General features: G+C 40.1%; 1 protein-coding gene across 4 annotated transcripts; it reads right to left on the bottom strand.

The window, feature by feature from the left end:
- Positions 1-851: 851 nt before the first annotated feature.
- Positions 852-26,376, bottom strand: CHFR (checkpoint with forkhead and ring finger domains). 4 transcript variants are annotated; one of them, XM_019486628.2, is made up of 18 exons: positions 26,279-26,376; positions 25,968-26,115; positions 24,133-24,232; positions 18,058-18,167; positions 15,706-15,765; positions 15,342-15,554; positions 13,942-14,157; positions 13,070-13,226; positions 12,214-12,368; positions 11,349-11,511; positions 10,634-10,776; positions 10,168-10,287; positions 9,600-9,683; positions 8,258-8,328; positions 7,596-7,683; positions 7,365-7,472; positions 6,171-6,243; positions 852-3,648 (listed from the first exon to the last, which is right to left on the bottom strand). In XM_019486628.2, the coding sequence occupies exons 2-18, from the start codon at positions 26,101-26,103 to the stop codon at positions 3,606-3,608; spliced, it is 2,040 nt and encodes a 679-aa protein (XP_019342173.1). In that variant the 5' UTR covers positions 26,104-26,115; positions 26,279-26,376; the 3' UTR covers positions 852-3,605. The 4 variants fall into 4 exon arrangements, with proteins under 4 accessions (XP_019342173.1, XP_006269057.1, XP_006269058.1 ...); XM_006268995.4 differs by lacking the exon at positions 26,279-26,376 and having other exon boundaries at positions 25,968-26,188; XM_006268996.4 differs by lacking the exon at positions 26,279-26,376 and having other exon boundaries at positions 13,942-14,112; positions 25,968-26,188.
- Positions 26,377-26,498: the final 122 nt, after the last annotated feature.

Below are 26,498 nucleotides of genomic sequence, written 5' to 3'. Positions count from 1 at the left end.
CAAGAGGGAAATTTTTATTCAATATTATTTTTAAAGAGTGAAGGATAGCTAGCTCAAGCTATAGGTGGTATGGATTAGCTACAGTATTAAAAGGTTTTTAATTCCTAATTTAGCTTGTGAAACTGTAACAATTCAAAATGCTAGGATCCTAACCTGCTCTTTAAAACTTAAAGTCTTGATAACTTTGGCTTCAGTATTTTCAAAGTCAAATGAATAGCTTTAAAAACTCCTCTCATTAGACCCATGAATGCCAGAACCCCAGAGTTTCTTATAGCAGAATCTAACTTTTTCACTTGTAGTAGTTATTCACAATCTTAGGTCCCATACTTCTGAACTAGACCACTGAGAATATATTTACTATTACAGTAGCATTAGTCTCTGTGTTGGCTTTTAAATCTTACTTTAGGTACAGTCAGTAATGGTGACAGGCACTATGGAATTGCTGAAGTACCCGTTCCTCAAGTCAGAAGAGTATCCAGTTCTTTAGTAGGAAATAAGTGCTTTGTTCCTGCCCCTGGGACTGAAGTTTCTTATTTACCAGAGTTGTATTTGTGTAGTTGCTTGAGTGCAACAGAGCTAGAGTTGTCATACAGCTAACTTGTTATAACATCCGGAAGGGGTAAAAATCCTATTCAACTGTCTGACTATATTTTAAAGGAGGCCAAACTGAAACCCTGCAATGCCATAAAAGACAAGGGCTTATTATTACAAGTTCAAGTTGGATACCTTCCTGTATCAAATATTAGCTACTTCCAAGGGATGGCAACAAGACCAACCATTAGAAAAAACATCCTATTGCTCTGAGTGCAGAGGTGAGAGATTGCCACCACAGAAGAAACACCAAGCTTCAGTGAGTTGTCTTTTTTTTTTATTAATAACATTTTAGTCCAGAAAAATCACAAAAAATTGGAAGAACTACACTCCACTTTCTTTATAAGAGAACCTTCTCAAAAGAAGGAGACTATCTTATTCATTGCTACATTAAACCCTATCATAATTAACCTGATTTTTCACAACACCTATCTATAACAGTTCACACTTAGCTCCCAAATCTCTCTTATAAAGAAGGTGGGGGTGTGCTTAGGTTAAAAAATATGCTGCACCTTTACAGTATTTAAACAATTACACAAGCATAGTTTATACAGTTATCACATTAAACTAAATATCACCTGGCAACCATACATTTAAAAAGAACTAGTATAGAGAGTATGTAATACCCATGAAAGATGCCCTTAGTTACTTAAGAGCATATAAAGATCAGGATTTATTCACCCTCCCTATTTGAAAGAAAGTTTCTTAGCTCTTCCAAGTACAATATATCCACAAAAGAGTCATTCAATTGCACTACTGCAACCCCCTATGCATAGAAAGGCAGATTTATTCTCTAAATGGAGAAAAAAAAAGAGGGTATATCAAAGTAATTTCACAAATCTCTACTGTACAGGTAGTTTAGATGTTAAGAGCACGAGATTTTTCTTTCAAATTTTAGTAAGTTGCGTAATACACATCCCTATACACACAAACAGCTTGAGTAAGTGCAAGTGAAATTGTACATAGTACTGTAGACATGTTCTGTAACTCAACAAAAGAAATTCAGCACACTAGGGACTTGAACTCTAGCCTAGTGCCAAGCCCATGCTGAAAGCTTATCTGGGGTGTGGAAAAAGTGGCGAGTGAGAATGCAAACAACATTTCTGCATGTAATGTGCAAAGGCATTTTTTTTTCCACAATGCATGCAATTTGCTACATGCACAGCCAGCAATGAAACTGAGACCAGACAGCTGGGAATAGTTGTCCTGAGAAGATACAATATAACTATTCATCCAATCCCTTTCTTCCCCTACCCCCAGCCCCCCCCCCCAAAAAAAAAAACCCCAAAAAGACAAACAACAACCCAAAAAGTTTCTAAATATAAAATAATGCAACAGAATATTTGTTAGTTTATAGTAAAAAAAGTAGAAACAAACTCTTGTTGTTACATTTCAAGTATTATTCCAGATCTGATTTCAATCTTACTCACAGGAAAAAATGCCCAGAGATTAGGAAGAGAAATCCACACAAAGTGTACTTTTTAATTGCATCAGGGATATTGCCCATAGACCCATCCTTGCTGCAGCTATTTTTAAGAATAAAATTCTGAGCACAAATGCATTATTTTTAATTAGCATTTATATTAAAAGTGTGCAGCACTGGATGTATTGGTTTAATTAACTGACACTGAACAGATACAATGTGCTGTGTTATCTTGTGCTCCCTACTACTGTATGTATTTAGTATTGAAATATAAATTTTGTTTGCAAAACAAGGCTTATTTAAAATAACAATATATATACACAGAGGTAATTTTGTACTCTTTCCTTCCATTCTGCTTTGTTCTCCTGGACTTAAAAAACCAAAAAAACCTGGTGTACTCAAATGCATGATTATGACATATTTGCATACACTCAGTTTTTATTTTTATTTATTTTATGATGCTCAGAAAGCTTTTCTAACACACACTTGGGGAAAAAAAAGTGTAGCCTACAATCACTCAATGTGTCACTGATATCAGTGTCCCTTTTTATAATCCCTCCTCCCAATGCAAAAGAATTCCTCCATATTGCTCAAGTTCATCTGCTGTGGAGCTGTTTTGTAGATAATTCCTGCTAAAGTTACAGCCTTTTTAAACTTTTTCGCCAAATGTGTATGTGCTACAGCACAGCCACATGATGGAAATACATGCCTAACAAATGAAAAATGCCTTTAAAAAAATTGCACTAACTTGTTTTACTGGCTGCTTTGTACCAGGAATATTGTTTCGGTCTTTTGATATAAAGTTGCTCTACAGATAACAAACAGAAGTTTGTTCATACATAGGCAACTACTGCTGCAAATTTGAATTTGGTTTGTAAGTGATTGTGTATCTTTTATCTTTAACATTGAAGAGAAACAGGACTACTAAACTAAAAAAAAAGTAATAGTTTGCTGTCATAGCACTGTAAATACTATTAGGGCAGCAACCTGAAGTTGCTTGTTGTTGAGAGGATAGGGGAAAATAAGTAGTTAAAAACAAATGCGTGTTCTGTTGAGCATATAATCAGATCAGCTCTTTTTTGAAAAGTAATGAATATTAATGGCATATTTTAATGAATATTAATGGATTTTCCAGCCCTACAATAATACCAGAGTACAACAAAATGCAGACTTAGTTTCCTTTTTTTGGGACATTAATGGCTCCTGAAATATCCAACAAGATACTGATACAAATCATTTATATTTTAAAATCTACGGATTTCTCTCATTTTCTGCCACATTTAGTGCAAACACATTCCTTGCTCATTCTGAGGTCCTCCAATTTATGGCTGTTATTTGAGCATAGTGAAATAGGGACGCTGTATTAATGAGGATGGAATGCAATGCTTTTCACTTTTTTCTTTTTTTAAACAAAGGTTTTCTACCTTACTCATATACAACTGTAAGACACTACAAATTAAAAAAGTCACACCAGAGTACCTGATGCAAGTTATTGACTCCCTGCTATGAGGGAACTAAGAAGATCCCCTGAAAACATTTACTGTAAGATCTGTATTTCAGGCTTCATCCTCTCCCTACAGACTACAAATATTTAGTTCTTGAAACGTGTCTGTTCACAAATGTGATTGAATTTCCTGAAATAAAAAAACAAAAAATAAAGTATTAAGCTTTAATATAGCTACAAGTAGTAAGATACCATGAAAAGTCAAGTCTATATCCCAGAGGATATTAAAAAAAATAAATCAATGAAAACTTAGAGTAACACATTTATATATTAATCTTACCTGTTATTCAAAAAACTGAAAACAAAGAAGCCTGTTATGTTAACTAAAGGTAGAATTCAATCTAATTTTCCCACAACAATTTTTTTAGCATCTCTACTACTTAATACTTGCTAATTACGTTATGCATAAAGAAAACTTGTTAACGATGTTCTTCCATACTATTACATACTTTAAATACAGGAGACAATAGAGAAAGGACACAAGAATTAAATCTTGCCTGCCCTGACAGTATAGTAACCAAGACTGGCAGTTAAACAGCCTTCAGGACACATTATTCAGGCTTACAAATTTCAGCATAAAATGTGTTCTTTGATTTTTGCAATCAAAGATGACTTGCAATCTCTCTCTGGCACTAAAGTAAAAAAAAAAAAGAAAGAAAGAAAATTCCCACTTCAGGCAGACAGCACGATGAGTTAGTTTACATTCAGGAAGCATAGTGTTCATCCTGGTAACCACAAATTCTAGGCAGAAACTACATTTTTACTGCCAACAACTTATCTGTTTTGCCCTTGTTTTTCCCTGTGTGGATTAAATGTTCCTTCCCACAAACTGGGAACCGGCTGTATTTATGTTTGAACATGAAGTAGGACTGAGGCTGAAGTAATTCAAATGCAAGATTAGAGCAAAACCTGATTTGCACCAAGCAAAACTATTTTGCTAATGGATCAGGTGATGTAAAATGCAATGAATGTTCAAGTGGTGCTGTAACAGGGGTATGCATTTTTCCATCCCTGTGGAACTACAAGTTTGTCCAAGACTTGCAGATAGTTAATGCGTTAAGAAAAAGATAGTCTCTTCCAAAAGCTTCCTTCAGTCTTTATTCCAGAAGCAAACAAAAACAAACCTACAACCCATCTTCAATCTGTGTAGAAAAGGTTTGCAAGTTTTGAAACTGAATTAATTCCCTAAACTTCAACAAGAAAATTTCTCCTGGTAACAAGACTCAGAACTACAGAAAGCTTTGGTGTTTTGGATTTAGAGTTCCAAATCACAAACAAAAAAGGATTAATTTGGTGTTTACGCTGCAAAATCTTTACTTTTGAAAGATGCTGAAGATGAACATTTTTAATGTCTTCCTAATGATCTGCCTGCATAAGCTGCAAAGACTAATTATTCTCAGTCCACAGTAGTCGTAACATTAAAGGAAAATTATGATAATTGCATATTCTTGCCACAGGATTAGATGAGTATAGAGCAGGACCCTTCATTCATTAAAACACTGAATAGAATGGGAAGTGATGGCTTTTCTTTAAGATTTGTACTGAGAACTAGTATCATTATTAAAAAATGAGAAGTCTTTCTATCTATGTTTCCTACTTAACAGCCAGTCAACTCCCAGCTAAGCAAGCTAGTTCTTTTTGTTTTGGAGTCATATAACTCCTGACCAAATTCAGGCTTATAACTGAACAAGTACAACTTCTCTGAAAACAGTGCAGCTGCACTGGCTACTCCAGCTCCTGTGATGAAAAACAGCTTGCCTGCAAGATCAAGCATTTCCAGTACATGATTCCAGTACAGCCTATGGGAACCATTCTGGGCTAAATTACTGACCAGAGTACTTCTAAGAAGAAAAGCTCCTGTATCCTCCTTAGTTAAAGCAGTAGTAGTTTGGAAGAAAAGAAAAAAAAAAAAGAAAGAGACCAAGAAATCCCACCCAACTAGTATTTAGTGGTCAGATCTTTTATTGCCTGTCTGGTACCAATCTACCAAATGGCCTACCCAGAAGTCTCATCTTTCTTTCACATGGATCTGGAGTCTATGTTCCCCAGAAGCATTACACACTCAAGAAGTGAATGTGCATCCCATCCCCTTCATCTGCTCTGCTCCCCCTCTACACACATACATGCTTCACCTAGTGCAACTCATACATTTGAGCAGTGAATGAGACTTTGGAAACAAGGACTGGCAGGTCACTTCAGATTACTGTGGCTGCAAAGTTACTATCTCCTCAGATTCACCCCAGTTTGCTTCAGTGGGAAGCAGTGACAAAAAAAACAGGATAAGTAAGAATGAAACTGGGCCAAAATGATTAGTTCAGTTCACAGCTGCTAGGTTGACCACGTTTTTGATTTCCACTTGCATGGAGTTATTTGAATTTCAAGTGTGTATACAGCTTAAGTGAAAAATCTACGTATCATGTGGTTTCAAATAGGAATCACTGGTTATAACAATCTCAGAACTGAACCAACACATGTTCAAAAGGTCCATGGGTTTCAATTTCAAAGCAAAAAAAAGGCGCCTAGTTTGGGTTTGTACTGCAGAAGCCTCTTTCAGAACCCTAGATAGGATCCATAATTTGAGAATGACTGTCTTTAGACCTCTACATGGATTAAGTTTAACCTAAGAAAAAAGTTATGAAACGTACGACTTACATAGCATGGTGTGCTTTAACCTGAGTCCGACAGTTGCGCCCCCAGTAGCAATCAGGACGTGATGTGACAGTCACTATAAAATAAACCAAAAAATAATATATTCATGGTAATTTTTCAGTAAGAGATGCAGCAAATAACAACAGATGCAACTGAAGTTCATTAGCAACCCTCATTAAGTGATTTTTAGTTTACAAGTAGATGCTACAAGTCCATCCTTTTTGCACCAGAGTGCAGGAAGTTACACTATTATTACTTTTTTAACACTGCTTACTAAAGCACAGAGACGCCCATTTGGAACTGGAGGGTAAGAGGCTCCCAATGTAAAAGGATTTGTTCCTGCACTATTGAAACCATACACTTCAATGGAAATAAGATCAAGATACCAGACAGAAGTGACAATTTAGATATGTTACCAAACAGGACTTGAGAAAAAAACAACAACATGTACAGTTCATTTGAATTTTTCTAGTTTTTCCCACAGCTATAATAGATGTAAAGCTGAGTGGTCCAACTTGCCTCCCTAACCCCAGAACATTTTACCCAAAGAACTTAAAAAGCACACAAGGCCAACTTGGCTGCCCTGTGTTATATAGCAAAATCACAGCAGTGGAAGGAGTGCTCTCAGCAGGTCGCTGAGTGAAGAAGTTGTTGCTAACAACAAGGACTGTTTGGACAAAGGTGGGAAAGCATAGCAGAGTTAAAAGTAGATTAATGGAAAGGCTTCTATGTCCCCAGCAGATTGGAACTAAAAAGGAATTAAAAAGTAGATACAGTTGCTTGTAAGATACTGGATATGGAAAGTCTAATGCCCAAGAATTGTAGAATACATACTGGGAACAAATTCTTGTAGCCAGTTAGAAAGATACAACATCTTACTTGCATTTCTTGTCAATATACTGTTTTTGCTTGCTTAATTCCCCTTTTTAGTATGCAAGTCAGTACACTTAAAAAAATTAAACAAACCGTGTTGAAGGCTAGATAACTCCAGGGAGACTTTGGCACTAAATCTGCTCTAAGCAGGCCACATACAAGTTTAATTTCTTGCAAGCAAGGCAGCTAACTTAAAACCTCAGTCAGGACTACATCAAGGAAAGAATCTGCGTGGTTGGATCCCTTGGCAGAACTAGAGACGAGCTGCTTTCAAAAATGGTACTAACCAATTTTCCCACCCATGGCATATGAGGTTCTCCTCACCTGGTAGTTCAGCAGCAGGAATATTCTGCCTATACTGGTAGGCGAGCTCTCGAAAACTACGGAGGCCACAACTGTAACAAAGCACTGTATTCCCAATAATTCTGTAATCTGGGGAAGAAGCCAATTTGGACAGTTAGCAGAAATCTGATTAATTTGAAGAACACTATGAAACCACTCCAGAATACTGGTTACTGAATTACGTATCATTCAAAATGTATACATGAGGTTTACCTGGCAGCAGAAAGACACCTCTTTGAAGAGCTAATAGACTTTCGTTTAACATGTTTTTCCATGTCAAACCCCTGGATGCCAGGTAATCCTGAAACAAAATACAGTATAAGTTTATCTAGTCAAGGCTTAGAGATTTCAAAAGTAACAAAAAAAGTGTCAGCTAAATGGCATTTTGAAACGCTTGATATTTATAATTAAAGTTACTGATATTTCTTTAAACTCATTACTAGTACCACTACAACAGTATGGATAAAGACTTTTAGACATTTAGAAATGCATGTTCACCATGACTTCTTCTGCTAAGACTATTGTAGATGCTTAGCTTTAAACATGCAAGTTCTCCTACCAAAGTTAAACACACGTTAAAAACTTCCTAAGAAGGTGAGATCCTAGCCCACGAGTCAATGACAAAATTCCCATTGACTTTAATGAGGCAAGAATTTCACATAGTGAAAGACAACTGAGATAATGTTATAATACAAAATGTGTTCCCTGCTTTACGTGAAAAGTAATTTGTCCAAAAGGGGTCTGGAATTTCCCATTTTTTGTAGATTTGTAAAAAGAGGTCTCCTTCAGGACTGTGTCCCCTCAAAAACTGCTGAAACAATCTTAGTTACTCATCCTTATACTTGTATGTGGCCTATAATGAATTTTAAACATACCTTTAGAATATCTGATTCATAGTGGTTGTTGCTTAGGACTCCATCTAAACACTTGTCACCAAGATTTATTTCTGTAAAGAAGAAGAGAGGAAGTTACTTTCTTTGGTTTGCAATATCTAAAAAAGTTTTTTCTCCTGTAAGATGTATTGAACACAGAATACTAGTTTGTTCAAACACGCATCAAAGCGTGTGATGCTTCAGCCTCTCAACTTCAGGCACTGATCCAAGAGGAGCTATTATGTACCCAACATCTCCCCCTATAGTCCAAAAGAGCTACTGTTGCTAAGCATGCATCAGCACTGCTATTTAGAGATATTCATTAAACATTCAGCTGGGTAATTATAATAACTCTTACCCATTTTAAAATCATAGTCTAAAAGTTTATGAAGTGGGTTAAAGCTGTCCCTTAATATTTTAAGACAGGACAATCGGTATTCTTATTTTTAGTTATATGTTTTCCAACCATGTCAAAATGTAGCAAAATTCTCAAATGTACAATGTGCTACTTAGTGTGCCTGATGCGACACGAGGACAAGTGTTCAAAGCATCTCAGAGTATGTCTGTGCCACTACCTAGGGCCAAACCCAGGTTCACCTCTTAGCTTATTCTCCCGGCAACAGCCTAGCCCTTCCCTGAAAGCTAGGCTGCTAGACCCAGACCAAGTTTCCCCCTGGCCACTTCCCACCTGCAGGGTGTTTAAAAACAAACAAAACAAACAAACAAACCTATGCATAGCCCAAAACTCTACTACTGGCATGCAGGAATAGCACTCCCCATCTTTACTATCCATAATTAAGAAGTCAAGCAAGGAGGAGAGATGAGTTGTGACCAAATTCCTAGAAGGTCTCTGTTTGAATTTCCTGTTCTGGAAGTCAGTCTTACTACTAGACTTTCTTGCTGTGCTTCTGGCATAGTGCTCCAACAAGTTAATGTAAACCAAAAGGACTCGTGCTACTTGAGGGCAAGCCTTCAATTTACACCATATTAGAGGCATGGACATACCCTCAAAGCTAATACACCCCCCCAATACACACACACCCCCTAATACACCCCCCCATATATACACCCCCCCCAACATATACACATCCCCCCACCCTAATATACACACACACACACACACACACACACACACACACACACACACACACACTCTATTTTATTTTATTTTTTTTCCCAGGTGATAGATCCTTTCCCTTCTAGGTATCTATGCTGAAGCCTAACTCAAAATAAAATATCTTTTTTTTTTTTAATAGTAAAATAAGCTTGCCAAGTCTTAAGCAAGCAAAATGTTACTATACATGAAGTGGCTAGAGTCTATAAGAAACCAATCCTTCCACCATACCACAGAATGGTGCCAAGCAGCCAGTACATGCCATTCGAGTGCAGCCCCAGTACAAGTGACAAAAGGGTTGTAGACAAACTGTGCCTGTCAACACAAAGAGAAACCATGTCAGGGCCAATGCACTCTGCAGTGCTAGAGAATATCACAAAGCAGCACAGTGATCCAAATTCATTAGGGGTTAACACAAGACAAACAACACTGATCCACAGGGCAATTAAACTGACACAGGTAGTGGTTTTAAGGAATGTTTTAATGCACCACATAGATTCAAGTTTTTCCATGCATCTTTTCTATGCTACAGTAGAAAGCTGCTAATATATTTTAAAACAGTTTACGTTACTGTGATTAGAGTTGAACCAAAAGGGAAACCGATCAATCACCTAAGAAATAAGATCATGCTTCTTTGGGCTTTAACAGCACTGACCTGACATCGTTAGAACATCTTTCACAAATAGACATATGATTAGTGTAAGAGCCTTATCTAGTCAAGGCTTAGAGATTTCAAAAGTAATAAAAAAAAGTAATGGAAGAGCCTTAGATCTGCACCCAGATAATAACTTTTACTCACATTGTTGAGGGGCAATGTGCGGATTCTGTTCACGTTCTGCTCTTCGGTCTGGCATTGGCTGAAAACAGCATGTGCATATCACATGACTTCCTTGAGATGGACACACATACTCTTGGACAGCTAGATAATGGGAGTAAAGGGGGGAGCAGATCAATGGATCACATTAATGTGGGACCATAATTACTAGTTAATGTCATATAGACAGACACACATACATCTGCAGAGCTGAAAAGTTTTACATGTGAGCCATATCATTCCACTTATTCAGAGGCAATGCAGAAAGGAAAAGGAAACTGGCTTTAAGGCTTCAAAATAAATACAAAATACACACAAAATAGTTATTGCAGAACAAACAAACAAACTGTGACAACTCCCAAACTCCATCTTAACACAGCATAATTTCTCTGTCTACATTCTTTGTAGCATCCCAATACTACTTCATTAAGAAGTTTTCCATCTTACTGACCTGCAGGGAAATTAGTAGACGTGGATGGTGCATCTCCCAGTGGCTGCAATCCTTCCGCTTCCCCCTCCTGCCCTGGACAAGGAGGTGGCTGAACAGAGTGTCGCCGATATCCTGGACACTGCCTGCACACTATATATGGCTGACTGAAAGAAGAAAAGTTAAAAGTTCAGCATTGCTGTGAAGTGAACGCCTTGCAAGTCAATTAGGGTAAGGAGCTACAATTGTTTATAGTAATTCAGTAACAATTAAAAATATTTCATTCTTAAGTAAATACACATGCAGGGAAAAGAGAAAAACAGAAAGAGGAGATGCATGGTAGTCAAACTATGAGGTGGTGGAGGGACACCAGGATTGTCAGAGGGTGGAAAGAAACAATAAAATAGTGATACTGAAAAATATAACAAGAATCCAGAGTTTAAGTGTCATCCAGAATTTAAAAATCAGTAAAGACTAACTCTAATATCTGGTGCATTAAGAACTCCATCTGGAGCCAGGGGTGGGCAAGACCACGAACCTACCCCATGCTGACAGGGTGGTAAGCCAAAAAATAAAGCTCCTCAAAAATAAAAATTAAAAACTAAAACCAGATAGATGGATCATGAAAACACTGCCAGGGCTCCAAAATGAGACAAGGATTAAGTACCAGTTTTGCAAGACTCTGGTCTAGTTTGATATTGCAGGTATTTAAATCCACACAAAAGCAAAATGCATATACCTGATATCTGAGGATTCACTGTCGACATCTGACAGTTCCAGCAGATCCTCAGAACTTCCTTCTTCATCTGAAAATGATCTTCGCACCTTGGGCTGCAGCATGTCTTGTGTGATTTTGTTTCGGGCATCCATGCTACGTATGTCCTCTTCATTACGACACTTATCTGAAAGTGAACACATATTTGAGCATGAAAAAGAAAGGTTTTCTAAAGGTGTACCCAGCTCGTGAAATCAACTCCCCAAGAGCAAAATTGCTATTTCACAAATTTTACAAGATCCACAGTGTTGGTGATTAATTGACTGCATTCTTTATTGCTATGTTTTACAGCCTAGTATCTTTATTCATGGCATTATTCTGATGGAAGCCAAGAGACCTCAATTCTATTCCCAGTTCCAAAGGAAGTATGGAATACTGGACAAGTAAGCCAGGATAAAATTTTCAAGGAGTATTTAATACACAATTAAACCCATACTCAAGATTGCCAAAAGTAAGAAACCTTGGGAAAAAAACCAGCCTATTCTCTCAGTACTTTCTATCGATGATGACCCATCTCTCTCAAAGTTTGCAAAGCTAAATTTCCTAACTTTTGTAACACCTTCAGATCTAGTAGTGTAAGGGGTTATGCAATAAACCAGATGATTGGGTTTTACACTTTATTCTGACACACTAATTGGCTGTTACTTTTTGTTCTCCTACATTCTTACAGCAGCATCAGAGAAACTAGCAAAGTAGATTTTCCTAAGCTTTCTTTCTTCATTTTTACCCTCCCCCCACATTGTTGGTAGACTTAATTTGCAATTAATATCCAAAATACATTATATGTATGCATACAAGAGAGTGCATTCCACACACTTTTCCAACTTGCCTGGATGCTGGATCAGATAGGCCTCAACCAAGTTGTTCAATATATGGTTTTTACAAATTCGTTCAACTGGACAACGGCAAGTTGGACAGAGAGACGACCGTTCCATCCACCCTGAGTAGCAGGCAGCACAGAAGGTGTGCATGCAGGGCTGCAAGCTGAAAACAAATGTGAGAGCAACAAGAAATATCCATGACTCAGAGTCCTTGGAAAAGAGTTGGCTTAACTACAAACGATGCAAAAATACTTCTGATATTTATTTGGATAATCAAAAAATACCATGAAGGGCTTTGAATAACCACAGAGACCAGCCTTCCCATGTGCTTTCCTACTATGCATTTCCCATGGGAACAGTACTACTGGAGAGATTGTTAACGATATAGGATAATCAACTCGAAGAGATTGAATCAATAGTGACTGAGACTCTGGAGATCCCTGCATAATCTTGGGATTTACTAGATTCTAGAAGATGGCAAAAACAGTGGCATTGATTAAACAAATCCAGTGGTCATGTACCTGGCTACTGCTGATGTGAACTAAAATTAATCAATCGTGGTATTTCCATGCCTAAGTGACTCAATCCATTAAGTCCTGTACCATGCCTCAGAATGGAGTCTATGCTCAAGACTTTCAAGACTGACAATACTTCCACCAATCGGCTTTAAAAATTCCACGTTAGAGTAACTAATCAGTACTGTATGGTGGGAAAGTTCTAGTCTCAACCCCCAGTATGTGCACAATGCACAGAGAAAGCCTCAAGCTTCCAAAAAAATCCAAACATGCACTTCCAAACAGCTATATCTTATTCCCTCTGTTAAGTCGCACATAATCCAAGGTGTTTCTTTCCAACCATACATACCTGACACAGTCATGCAGCAATTCCTGGCAGATAATGCAAGTGAGTGTTTCCTCCATTTTATCTGGTTTCACATTTGATGTTTTTGCATCTTCTGAGCCAATTTTAATTATACATTCACTTGACGCTGTCACCTGAAGATATGGAGTAGCATCCTCATCTACAGAGGCAAATCATTTTGAGGTTATAACAATGAGACACACTTCACTATGGTTTCCAAAGACTATTTATTCTTACTCTGAGAAAAGCTCCCAAAGATACCCACTTTGATTCCCAACTTATGCCAATCAGTAGTGCTTGGCAGTGAACAAGACATTGGCTAAGGTCCTGGCTTAGCATACTATGATTTCTGCTTAGTTTTAAAAAGACAAAAATCACTAGAGTTATTAGATCAAGAATGGAATAACAGAAAGCACAGAACAGACCACAAGGAACAAAAAATTACTGATTTCAGCAAGCATTATTTGCATTGGTTCTCAGGACATGTGCTTTATAATGCTCAATTACTACAATATAAAATAGTTTCATGAACATCACAGGTCCATACCCAGTTTAAATATACCCAATAAAGTCCTTTTAGGTTTAGTATGACTGCATTTTTAAATCAATTCACATTAGTAGGGAAATTATTTTTAGAGCAGAACAGCCTAACTTTCAGAAGGTATAGTTTGTGCCTTGCTTTTTACTTCAGACTCTTACACTGAAGTGTCTGATGAGCTCTAATAAATCATTTAAGATCCCTGTGTTTCACTTTAACCAATATACCTGGAAGCATCTGGGTGTATTACACAATGTTAGATTTTTCCCAAAAAAATATTTTAAAGGATTAAAATATAACCTAAATAGTATATTACAGCACTATGAAATCTACTAGCCTCCTTTAATTTTCTTCTTAGCAGGTTCCAAGTCCTCCTCCACCTCTTGGGGCTCCAATGTACAAGTTTCTATTTTCTCTTTATCAGAAACACCTGAAATGATGGTGGAGCTTTCACTATTTGCATCTAGCTGTCCATGTCTATCAGGTGATGCTCTTGGATACCTAGGTTCTAGGGTGGAGAAACCAGGCAAAGGAGTGAAAGAGAACTGTGATCCTACAAAATGAAAGCACAGAACATTAACAGAGGTACACAAGGAGGAAACAGCATGAAAAGAAAAATTAAACCTCACACACCAATTCAAGTGGTGGAAGCAATCCATACCAGACAATACGTATTTTGGCTCTATTTTTTCATTGTCTGACTATTTGAGGGATTCAAGAAGCTGGTACCTGCAATCAAGTCCATAAATACCAGAGTGCTTATACTCTATTTATAAAATATGTTCCATGTATACTTTCCTTGCTATTTTCTCGGTCATGGAGTGGTTTTATTTATGCACACTATATTTGATAAAAATCAAAACCACTAAGAGATCAAAGTAGTAATCTTAAGTTCTTCATTACTACTTGCATATTACAATTATTTCCACAACTGCAGTCTACCCCTGCACTTAAAATGAAGAATACATCAAGGCTTAAAGCATACTTTGAACAACATTTGAAAATAAACAGTAACAGGAAAGAGAGCCAGCATTGTTATCAAGTCCTGCAGAATTTGAAGAAGGTATTCTCCAAGCTGGGATGACCTAGGTTCAGAAAACACAGTGCAACAGTAGACACAGAGATGATGGAGAGTGTACTGTAGGTGAGGAGAAAATCTGAAATAATCATGCAACTCGATCAACTGGCACAACATCATGACAGTAGATTTTCACTTAATAAATGTCCTTTGTTCAAACCCATCTTTGCCCTCCAATTCCTCTATAACGCTGCACTGCGCTATTGGACTACCTACATTACATAGGAAATCAGGCTCTGAAGGAACCATAATGATTTCTATTCTAAAGTCTCCCAATAGGACAAAACAACAATGGTGAAAGTCAAAATGGCTCCCCAAGGAGTGTGGGCACATATGCAAGTATTTATTCGAGGTTTGCTTTGTTTAATAATTGATATAGTTTCAGTCAGTTCACTTTCCAGTTTAGGTGGGGGATTGGGCAGGATGGTGAACAGAGAAGACTGAAAGATTAAAGGCTTGTTTGTTTGAAGTAAACCTTTTGCCTCTTGAATACCATTAACTCTCAAACTCACTACCTACTGATCTGGTTCAAGTTTAGACCAATAACATTTATTCTGTATGGCAAGACATTAATTGGCAGGATACAGCAACAGAGCAACCATCCAGGCGTGCCAAGCTTAGAAACACATCAAACTGATGAACAATGAATAAACCCTTACCAGATGTTGAAGGATTATCCTGCTCAACAGATGCAGACTCAATAAGAGAGGTAGAAGAAGCGTTAAAGAGGTTAGATGTAGAAGTAGATGGCTGTGGTTCCTCATAGCAAGACTGAGTGGCTGAAAGTGATGAGGTAATTTGGGTCTCATCATCACCTCTTTCTGTCCTTGAGGTATCTTTGGTCACATGGCACTCATTTTCAGCATTAGCTTCTACAGTAAGAAAGGAAAGGAGATCCCGGTGACAGACAGACACTCTCATCACATCTTCCACATCGAAATTAACAGGTTTTGAAGGAATTAAGCTCTTAGTCACAGCAACTCCTCTCCCTTTCCATGCTCTTGAAGTACTAGCTTTACTCACCTACTGGTTCTTGAGTTGCATCTTGTTTTGTGTTGAAGGATTCATAGAGATAAGCAACATCTGGAAGGAGAAAAAATAGTGGCAGAAATTTGATTATGGTTTTGAAAGCATTTTTATTTCTCCCCATTTCAGCCCTACCCTCAGGTGGCTGCTTCCCAGAGGTTTCCTGCAATGAAAGGGGTAAATAGAAGAGCAGTTTAATAGCTACATGTAAATGCTCCTACTTAGGCAATTAGGAACAGAACAACTAGATCTTTTCTTCTCAGGGAACCAAGCAAAGTGGCTTTGTGTAAAATTCAACTTGTGCCAGCTATGGAACTAGAGGCTTAAACACTTCCTAACCATAAAATCCATTCCGTGTCAGAATGAATTGTAAGTATCCCTATTAATGCAACTTTACTGGATGTTCTCTGGATAAGATTAAGAGGTGAGCTTAAATATGTTAATTTCTTCAATTTACTTATTTTTCAGTAGATTTATGTTATAAATAGAGCAAATCCCACAAAGAACAGAATAAGCCATTATACAAATACTATTTGCAGCTTTGTCAAACTTATCTTAAAAAATAAAATAAAATAGTTTTGTTTTCTCTCATACAGAGCACTCCACCCAGATGGAGCCCCAGAGATTTCACAGACGTGTCCCCCTCTCTCCCAGGCTCTTCATCCCCAGCTGCCAAGGTCCTTCAGAGACCCAGTCAGTCTGTTATAACCCTTTCTGACCAATTAAATCCTTCAATCTACTTCAGAACTGCTAGAAAAGCTATACATCCTACAGCTAAATTCAGTCAGCCCTTTAAAGTACTGTACATTCTGTTCAAGACCTGGGTGGCCCTGTTCAAATACATTATAATTGAAACATCTCAACCCATCTTAGAAAAATAGAGTTAATAAGTTCTTCAAACTAGTACGGACTACTACAAAGACATTTCAGGGGAAAGACCTATAAGAAGGAAAGGAACAGAGATATACAGATCTATAAAAGAGAAAGCAAGCGTGTTACTGCTTTTCCATAAAACTATCACCATAAACTGAGAATAAATTCTAAAATTGATGGCAAGGTCAGAAGAGGAAATCTAGGCTCCAGTCACATGAATCTTAAGAAACTGTTGACTAGAAGCTTATAGATTTTTCATTTGGAGGGTACAACCAATTATGAACATTAATTCTTAGGCACTTAGATTGGGGTACCAAACTGATGAGAGGCTCTAGTATTAACCAGGGTTTTAATACCACAGCCCTTACAATGGTGCCTAATACTCTTCACAGTAATGTCTGAATATATGCTGAGTTTTTGGTTGCAGCTGTGTTGGTCTAAGGACAGAAGCAGGCAAGGTTCTTTGAGTAGATGTGATCTACTCAGTTGGTCTAATAAGATATGTCACATCTACTCAATGAACTTTGCCTGCCTATGTCTGAATATATTGCGCACAGAATATGCTCGCTTTAAAATTCTGCTTCATGAGTTACAGTCCTGGTTTAAATACAGCAGTTAGAATTAGCATTTGAAATGCATATCCCTTTCATCTATTACAGAGGAAATGTCTGAAAACTGAACATTTTTAGAAAAGTTAAAATGCGCTGAGTATTCCACCATTATAACAATTCTATGATCCAGTGGATTTCACACTGGACTGGGAACCAGGAGGCCTACATTCTATTCCTGGCTCTATCAATATTTTCTGTAATCTTGATATAATCGTTTCACCTCTGTATTTCTCTCCTTTCACATTTTGTCTAATTTTGTTTATCTTGACTGTAAGGTTTACAGGGCAGGAACTATTTCTTGGGCTGTACAATGTGTCCCTAATCTCAGGTGAAGATTATTGGTTCTACCATAATACAAAACGTGACTACTACAACAATTAGACAAGGCCCCCAAAATCATCACAATATGTTTTTAACATTAAAGAGCCACTTGATAAAATTCTCTGAGCACTCTAGTTCTAACCATCAGATATTGCCTTGTATCCTTTATGGCTACACAAAGCCTACATATGTAACACAGCAAAAGCTGTTACCTGGCACCCATGGGAAATGGGGGGGGGGGGTGCCGGATAACCAAATATGCCGGTTACCTGAGAGGCGTCTTTGCCTGATCAGGCGCTGCTCCTCCCACTGTGTCCGGTGCACCAGGCTTTCACTCCTTGGCTTCAGTGTGGTGGGGGACAGGGCAAGGGGCCCTGCACAGGCTGCTTTGTCCCAGGCCGTGGCCCGAAACTGGTGAAGTGGGACTCAGCAAAACCAGAAGCGGGACTTCTGGTTTCGCTTTTGCTGCGTCGACCAGCATGCCAGTTAATAAAGTGCTGGATAACACAGCTTTTACTGTACCACTGAAATATTATCTACTTACTCTTTTCTGGCTCATTCTTTCTATAAACAACATAGATCACGTCCCCAGTCTGCAAAGGGCATGTCTGCTTCTTAACCACCTTCAGTTTATTTATTACTGTTCCATTAGTGCTGCGAAGAAAAAGTAGAGGTTATTTAACCTAAATGCTTTCATAATGACCAGCCAAATGGTGTTGGAAGAGGAAGGGAAAGGGAGATAGTTTTCAAAAGAAGTTACTGGTTCTCAAAAAAAGTGATGTAGCCAACGTTAAGAAATGCCAGGTAACTGAAACAGAGATGACTGCCCCATGCGGCCATTATGCTGTTGAGGGCTTAGTTGCTACTCTATGCTCCTGGTAAAGGAAGCATGTGGCTACCAGACAGGTTAAAAAAAGAAAAGAAAAGAAAAGAAAACCAAAATTTAGGTAAGGAATTAATTTTGGAAATAGATCAATGTGTCATTCCCCCCCCCAAATAATTAAGGTGTCTTTTGGGGCCACGTCATATCCTACAGCAGCTATGAAAAATTTAAAATCAAATAAAAATATGATGAAGTGAGTACTTTCTGCTCAGTTGCAATAAACTCATTTTAATGCCTCAGAATTCAAGGAGTTTGATTTGGTTATTCAAATATTTCAACAATACCATATTTTAAAGGATACACACACAAGAACATTCAATGCAACTTCTTTCCATCTATACCAACACACACAGCTACAAAAAAAACAGAAAACAGAATTTGCTGCCACCTTCTGGAGATCACAGTTACTCTGCCAAGAAACAACCCCAACTTCCAGTGGGAAATTATCTAGAAACAATTTTTAGGCCTGTCCTCTTGTTTATCCTTTTAACTTAAAAGCAGCCCAGCAGGAAGGTCTTCAATCAGTTAACACAAGAAGAGAAAGAAAAGAGACTTAAAATTACTCAAAAAGGTTGAAGGTATGAAGTAAAAAACACTGCTGAGGAAACCAACACTAAGTGATTTCTCAACCAGATTTATATTTGCTTCTTCCTCTTTTAAGATGTTTTACAGCCTACCTGGTTAAGCTAATCTAATCACAGCAAAGAAGGGAAAAATAAAACAACCCCCCTGGAAAAAAAAAAAAGTCAACTACTGGGGAAGTTCATCTCATATCTGTCTTGCCTCCTAAATAGAGGATGAAGGATTTTTTGAATATTTTCCCCTTGTCTTGTTACATTTGACAAGTGGTTCTCAACAGTTTTAGACTCAAGGCATTGGTAAGGGGGAGCCGCAGAAGCCCCTATTGCTGCCCTGCCTGGTCCCATCTCCAGCCCAGCGCTAGCCTCCTGCCACTTAAAAAAAAAAAAAAAAAAAAAAGCGCGCCCTGCACTTAACAGCTCCAGAAGAAGTGGTAATTAGGGCCTCTGGGCACTGGTGGCAGAGCTCCCCTGCACAGCGCGGGCCAGTGGGGGGCAGCAGGGATTGCCCCACCACCTGGCACCTGGGCAGTAGCTGCCCCATGGTGCGGGTGTAGCACAGCTCAGCAGGGCACCGCACGCTGTCTGGGAGCTCGGACCACTGGGGCTGAGCGCTGCCAGGCTCCAGCTGACACATGCTCCTAGGCAAATCGAATGGGAGCTGGGGAATCAAACCAGTTCAATTCCCCAGCCCTCAGTTCAATTTGCCTGGGTGCTGGGCGGCTCCATGTGTCAGCTGCACTCAGTCCCAGCTCCCATGCAGTGTGTGGAGCCCTGCTGAGCTGCACTACACCCATGCCATAAGACGACTGCCACGCAGGTGCCAGACTGGGGGGGGAGCTGCTGCTGCCCCCCATTGCCCCATGGGGGCCCTCCTCACAAGCACCCAGAGGCCCCAACCGCCACTCCTGCAGCTGGTGAGTGTGGGGCTTTTTTTCTTTCTTCTGTTTTTTTAAGTGCTGGGAGGCTGGGGCTGGGTGAGGGATGGGGCCGGGCAGGACAGCCAAGGGTTTTTTTCTTATGGATCCCCTGGTTGTGCCTGCCTCTGCCCTGGCTGGAGGAGGGAGCCGCAGGAGCTCTGCCCTGCTGATGCTTGCCCCCTTCCACCTGGAGTGAGATGCACTGCCATCCTGCCCCCCCTGAGCAAGCAGCAGTAGGGCAGAGCCCCTGCTCCCAGTGATGGCCCCCCTGGCCCCCTCTCCGAGTAATGCCCTTCCCAGTCTGACCCTGCACAGCATCTCCCAGTAACAGAGGCATGCAAGACAGTGCCCAGTCCAACACTTCAGAGTCTCCTGGAAACAGAGGTGAGGATGGAAGGGCTGCTGCAGCACAAACCAGCTCTTCTACCTGCTCTTGGATTATCGGAGTACCCTAATGCAGGAGGAGCGCAAGCAGATCACAGCCCTTCCCAGTCTGCTTCGGTACAAGACATTTGGGGCACTTTTACCTCATCACAGCAGTGTCACCCGGTTGAGAACCACTGCAGTAAACTGAGGTGATATAACAGTGGTTACCAGCTGGCAGGGTGCCACCAAATTAAAAAAGTGGGAAGGGTGTCCTGACTCTAAAAAAGGTTGAGCGCCACTGCCCTAGCTAATAATCAAACTTGAAGACAACATGTGGCTAAGCAGCTGCAGCATTCTTTCAGTCACTGCTAGTAACCAGCAACAGCCAGGCACTCCACTGGTTATCTATCACTAACTGGATGTTTTTCATGAAAACAGGGAAATAGCTATATTCTATAATTATTATTACAGACAGACAACTATATATATTGCACATTCCCCAAATATCACAGACCTGAATACAATGTCACTAAAGTCAAACAGAAAGTCTAACATGACCCCCAAATTTGAAGGCCAGTCCTTGAGAGTCAGCACTAAATTAATGCTGCCATACTATATTTTTCTAGACAAGGAAGAGAAAGAAACTCTTTGTCATCACTGGGACAAATCTGCAAAAGTAAGACAAGGTCACAAAAGGTCCCATGTTAATTTTCCTAAGAGCAGAGGTATAAATCCCTGTAGCCCAGGCCAATTCCACTTTGGTTAATTATATAGTCTACCCAAGTTTTTCTACAGGCTCATTTGTTTATGTAATTGGTTAGTTACTTCCTATCTTAGTCTCTATTTTGTAAAATAATTTGATATGCTTCCTAGGGAAAGGAGTTACAAGGTAAGCATGAAGCTATTATTTATAATTACTCGCATCCACCCAAGGGAAAAAATATTTACATCCAGGAAATACTCACATTAGATATACTTCTTACGCACAGCACAAGTGCATCATCTCTTGGATAAACTGTATCTTGCACTTGAAATTGAAGTTTTGATTTCAAATTAACGCAGAAGTCCTGTTCTGATGAAGCTAGTTTGTATTCTTTTAGCTTTAGCCAGGCAGAATTTCTCTGATACAGTGAGGCAAATTCAGTGCTCATGAAAGATTATCCATTGGAGATCAGTGCCCTGCCCAGTTTATCCACATAAAGGTTGTGATACAAGTAGCAGTAGTCCCAGCCATACCATACTATCAGATCAACCTGCCTTCCCATGCTTTAGGGAAACCAAACCTAAACTTAGGAAGGTAATCCAGCCATTTAATGCAAGCCTACACACTAATAACTAACCAATGGAAGACAAGGAGAGACTATTTAGAAATGTCCTTCTATTACTATCGTTGCATTTATTTTGTTCAATAAAAAAATTACTTTTGCTTCTTTTACTGGGGACAAGACAGCTACTTCATGAACATAACTGATTAAGTCATCATTAGAATACAGTTGCTTCTAGACAATAGCAAGAAATTAACCAAGGGACGGGGGGGGGGGGGGGGCACACACGACAGAGAGCAGAAAAGGGAGACTGCTCACGAAACACATTTTATCACACCAAAGCTAGCAACCAACCCTTGTTCCCTGTTACTTTCAGACCATTTGGAAGTTGTTTATTCAAGTAGTTTCTACAGTTCTCAACTCACCACCTTGGGGTGAGAAGAAATCTGATTTATTTCCAATATAGGTCAGAGTTGCCTCGTCTCCAGTAACTCAGCATGCCAACAAATTCATGAGGAGCCAGGGCTGGATACTGTAACATTTTTGTTTAATTATTATTATTTTTCTTATTTATTTAGCTGCAAAACAGGAAGAGAGTCCGCCCAGTTCAACTACCTCAACCCAGCTGCCTCCTTAAATGCATTCCTTTTCAACAGAAACATCTGAGCTTGACCACAGCATTTTTTCCAGACCTGCTTTCCACTTTACAGCAGAAAAAAATCAGACACTGAAGTACTTCTTCTAGGGCTCTGGGCACTAGAATTGCTAACTCAAGCATTCAAAAATTGTGAGTCAGCCCCTGAGAGAAACAAACAAAAATCATGAAATTTGATTAAAAATCATGACATTAAAAAAATGAATATGGGGGGTTATTAGTCTATAGGAGCAGCCTTATGACACAAAAGAAGAAAAAGGAATGCATGTCTCAAGTAGATGTCAAAGTGAGTTTTGGCATAAAAACCGCAAAACCAGTACACATCTATCAACTCTGATCAGGTGTATGAGACAATGAATAGGGAATTAAATTTGATCTAAGCAAAATTGGCAGCTAGGCTCATCCTTCCTGCCATAGGCAAAAAAGGGCGTGCACCCACTAAAGTAAGTGGGGTTTCAAGGGGTTTTCAGAACACAGTCACAGATTTGAATCAAAGCCTAGCAGGTTTCTACTACTTATCCTGAACTTCCAGAACATCACATTTAACCATATCCTGATGCGATCAAATGAGAAGCAACATAACATTTAACACTATCGCTAAAGCCCACAATAATTAAATTTATTCTGTACATGTGAATATGCATCTGGAATTTCCCTGTTTGGTTGTCATTCTTGCATTTACATAAAGATGCTTCCTAGCTAGTGGAGATGCACATTTCCCCATTGAAGGGATGCAATAACCTGCCAACAAAAGAAAGCAGATTTCTCTAAAATTACAAGTGTTCTAGAAACTCTTGAAATGTATTAAACCAGGAGCTCTCTGCCAAACCCAGACAAGCAGCCAGTCAAAACTACACCACTGAAATTAGATAACAGTTACTACCTCCTTACCAAAAAAACATTTCACACAAACTCCTCTTTCTCTATCTTTATAAATTAGTTTGGAAAAAAAACTAGAGCCTGTTGAAGCCCTCCTACACCACATGTTGAGTTATTTAAGCTCCCACTAAGCTCATTACTCAACAGGAAGCGACCTCGCCTACAGTGCAAGTTCATTGGCCCTGATCCTGCAAAGATTCCCATACTTAACTTTATGTATCACACAAAGTCCAATTAGCTTCACTGGGACTGCTGCAGGTAAGCTGAGTATGGCAGATCCATAAGCCTTTGCAGTATCAAGGCCTTAGTTCTCATGTATTGACATAATGCTCAAGCAGAAATACTAATCAGAGAAAACGACTACAAAAGTGTCCTAGTAAAAAGAAAAAACAACCTCTAATGGAAGCATCAACAGCAAGAACGTTGTTTTATTTTTAAGCCTCTCTCTCTTCTCCCCTGAAGTGCCAGGAAACAATTTAAAAATTCAATAAAACAGATCTAAGGATTTATACCAAGCTTATTCCCATAGCAACTGCTCGAGAACCTACAGTACCTCTGGAATACAAGATAGCTGCCACAATACTTTGAACACCAACAGGAACAATAAATAAGAATCTTTACTTCATACCCATTTTACACTGGGGTGGGGGAGAGGAGGCATATCATTGCAGCTGTATTTTCCCCTCCCCCAGAAAACATCCTGAAGTACAAATGGGGGGCAGGGAGGGAGAGAGAAATGCATGTTACTTTAACTGATTCACCATGCAGTTGCTTTACAGGACTCCTAAAAATCACTGATTGTTTTTTCTGAAACGCTTTCATGGCAGATTCACAACCAGAGAAATGTTTTATAAAACAACCCAGCATGCCCCATCAGGAGTGTGTTTCATCCACTAAGCCAGGCATTCCATGGGGGAGGACAGATATATTTTAAGAAGCACTGAAAAAAAAAATAACGCCTAAAAACTTATCAATTGTTCTCAGGCAAGTACACCTGCCCCTTCTCACGTACACTGCACAGGAATAAACTAGACTGAAAATAAGCAACAATAGGATTTCAAAGCAGAGCTAACCTGGTATCCTCCAGTGATACTTGACCAGATTCTTCATCCACTATGATTTTACAGTGATCTCCAGACACCAGCTTGTTGCCAGGAAAGGACAAGTCACATCCTGAAAAAGAAAGTATTTAGTGCCAATATGGTTAAAAATATTCCACGAGCATATATATATATATATATATATATATATATATATATATATATATATAGATGGATTCTACTGCACACAGCTTGACGTTTCACATACCCATAAGTGCAGGCCAAAGGAAAAATCAATATAACTGCAGTGATACTTAATAATTTTTTCCTGAAACACAAGCAGCAGCACAAGACAGGCTGCTGTAGGCTGGTATGCTGTGTTTATGAACTTTTTTGCTGACTGCGTGCACAAGGGTCCACATGTAAAAAGCCATTCTTTTCTACAGCACCTCCTTTTGGAAGAGTTGCTTGAAGAGACACAGTTAAACATGATTCACTTCCTCCAATTCAGAGCCTGGGCAAACAAAACTACTTCCAAATACACGGAAGAGAGCACGCTGGGTACGACATATGCAGAAGCAAACCTATCAGCCACCGTGCATTTTGATAATAGTTTACTATTTTTCCCCAACCAGTATCCATGAGACAATACCAACTACAAGGCCAAACAGCGCTGTGTAACTTTGTGGTGTCTAGGAGGACGCAGTTTCACTCGGCGGTAGCACTGGTGTAAAAGCTACGTATTAGAGTCTATTCTGCACAATTCATGAGCTGTGGTTTGGAAGTGGGAGAATGAGGGAAATAAATAAGAAGGAAATAAGTGGGAGAACGAGGGAAATTTCCTGCCAGGGGCAGGGGGTCGGACACGATGATCCATTGTGGTCCCTTCCGACTCTACAATCTATGAATCTATGAAATGGGCTAAGTGAACCTTTGTACTTTCTACTATCATAACGATGCCAACAGTGGCGTGTTGAGTTGAAAACAAACCCACAGGATTTGCCACCTTTTTAGCCTACCTTTTTGTAAATCCAACTGTTGAAGAATAACCATTAAAGTAATTCAGTGAGTAAAAGTCTATTTATCTGCCAAGAAATCCTAGTAAAACTCACTCAGAAGGATGGATGGGCAGATAGATAGATATGCTCTGGTAATTAACCAGGATTCTTATTACAAGCATTTAGCATTACCTTCATCAACAGAGGTAGCAAATAGATGCCGCCGTACACCACAGGCAAAGCGTATTTTCCTTGTAATATGATTTCTGGATTCTGTTTGGACTGACCGTGCGCAGTCCACAGACGGTGGCAACCTTTGAGAAATGCTGGATGCTACAACCTAAAATGGACTGAGGTGATGGATGGGAAACCTAAAGCTAATGCTACCAGGCATAGTAAAACAAAAAATAATAATTAAAAAGTGGATGGATAGTTGTCTTTACTACAAGGAGCTCTTGCTTCCTGCGGTTCAAGCCAAACAGTCGACACCGCTAGACACAGAAACACTTACAGAGAAGCGCGTTGAACATGTTAGCGGCCTTTGCGCTGCCCAGTTTGTCGTGGGGGGAGCGCGACCATCTCCCCGCCCCCCACATCCATTCCCGCTTCATCACCGAAACCGGGGCGGCTTGAAAAATGAACCCTTCCTCGGCACCCAAAGCATCAGGGACAGCGAGGCGGCCCGCCGAGGGCCAGGACCTACGTCCCTGTCCCCTCAGCAGAAAGAAAAGGAAAGCGAAAGAGAAGGAGAGAACAAAGCTGTTGCTTTGGGAACCCCCAGGGCGACCAAAAAGAAAAAAAAAAAAAAAGGAAAGAAGCAGGGGTTTTCGGGCCTGCTCCCCAGCGCAGCCAGGGCCCGGCCGCCCTCACCTTTCTTCCGCCCGATGGTCCACTCTCTCTTCAGCAGGAAGACGTGGGGCTCGGCGTGCTCCGCGCCCAGCCGCACCAGCCTCCCCCAGGGCCGCGGCCGCTGCTGGCTCCGGCCTCCCGCTTCCGAGGCCTCCATCCGCGCTCACATCTGCCCCCCCGGAAAAACAAAGATCAGGCACGTGGGGGAGGGTCTCCGGCGGCCGCCCGGCTCCGCTCCCCCCGCCCCGCCGCACCCCCGGGCCCCCGGCCCGCGCCTCCCCCGCCCCGGGCCTGGGCGGGGTGCCGCACCCCTCCCCCGCCGAGCCCCACACCCAGTCCCGCCGCGGAGGCTGCTCCTGTCAACAGGCATTGCCAGCCATCAGCTGATGCGGCCGGGGCCGGGCCGCGCGCCCCCCCACGCCTGCCATTGGCGCCGGCGGCCGGTAACCATGGCGAGCCGCGGGGGGCGAGGCCTGCAAGACAGGGCTTCCGCTCCCGCCCCGCCGCCATCTTGGACCCGGGCACGCAAGCCGGAAGCAGCGGCGGCGCGTC

This window comes from Alligator mississippiensis, chromosome 10 (assembly GCF_030867095.1).
Source record: "Alligator mississippiensis isolate rAllMis1 chromosome 10, rAllMis1, whole genome shotgun sequence".
In the NCBI taxonomy this organism is placed as follows: Eukaryota; Metazoa; Chordata; order Crocodylia; family Alligatoridae; genus Alligator; species Alligator mississippiensis.
This window is presented reverse-complemented; position numbering and strand designations above follow the sequence as displayed.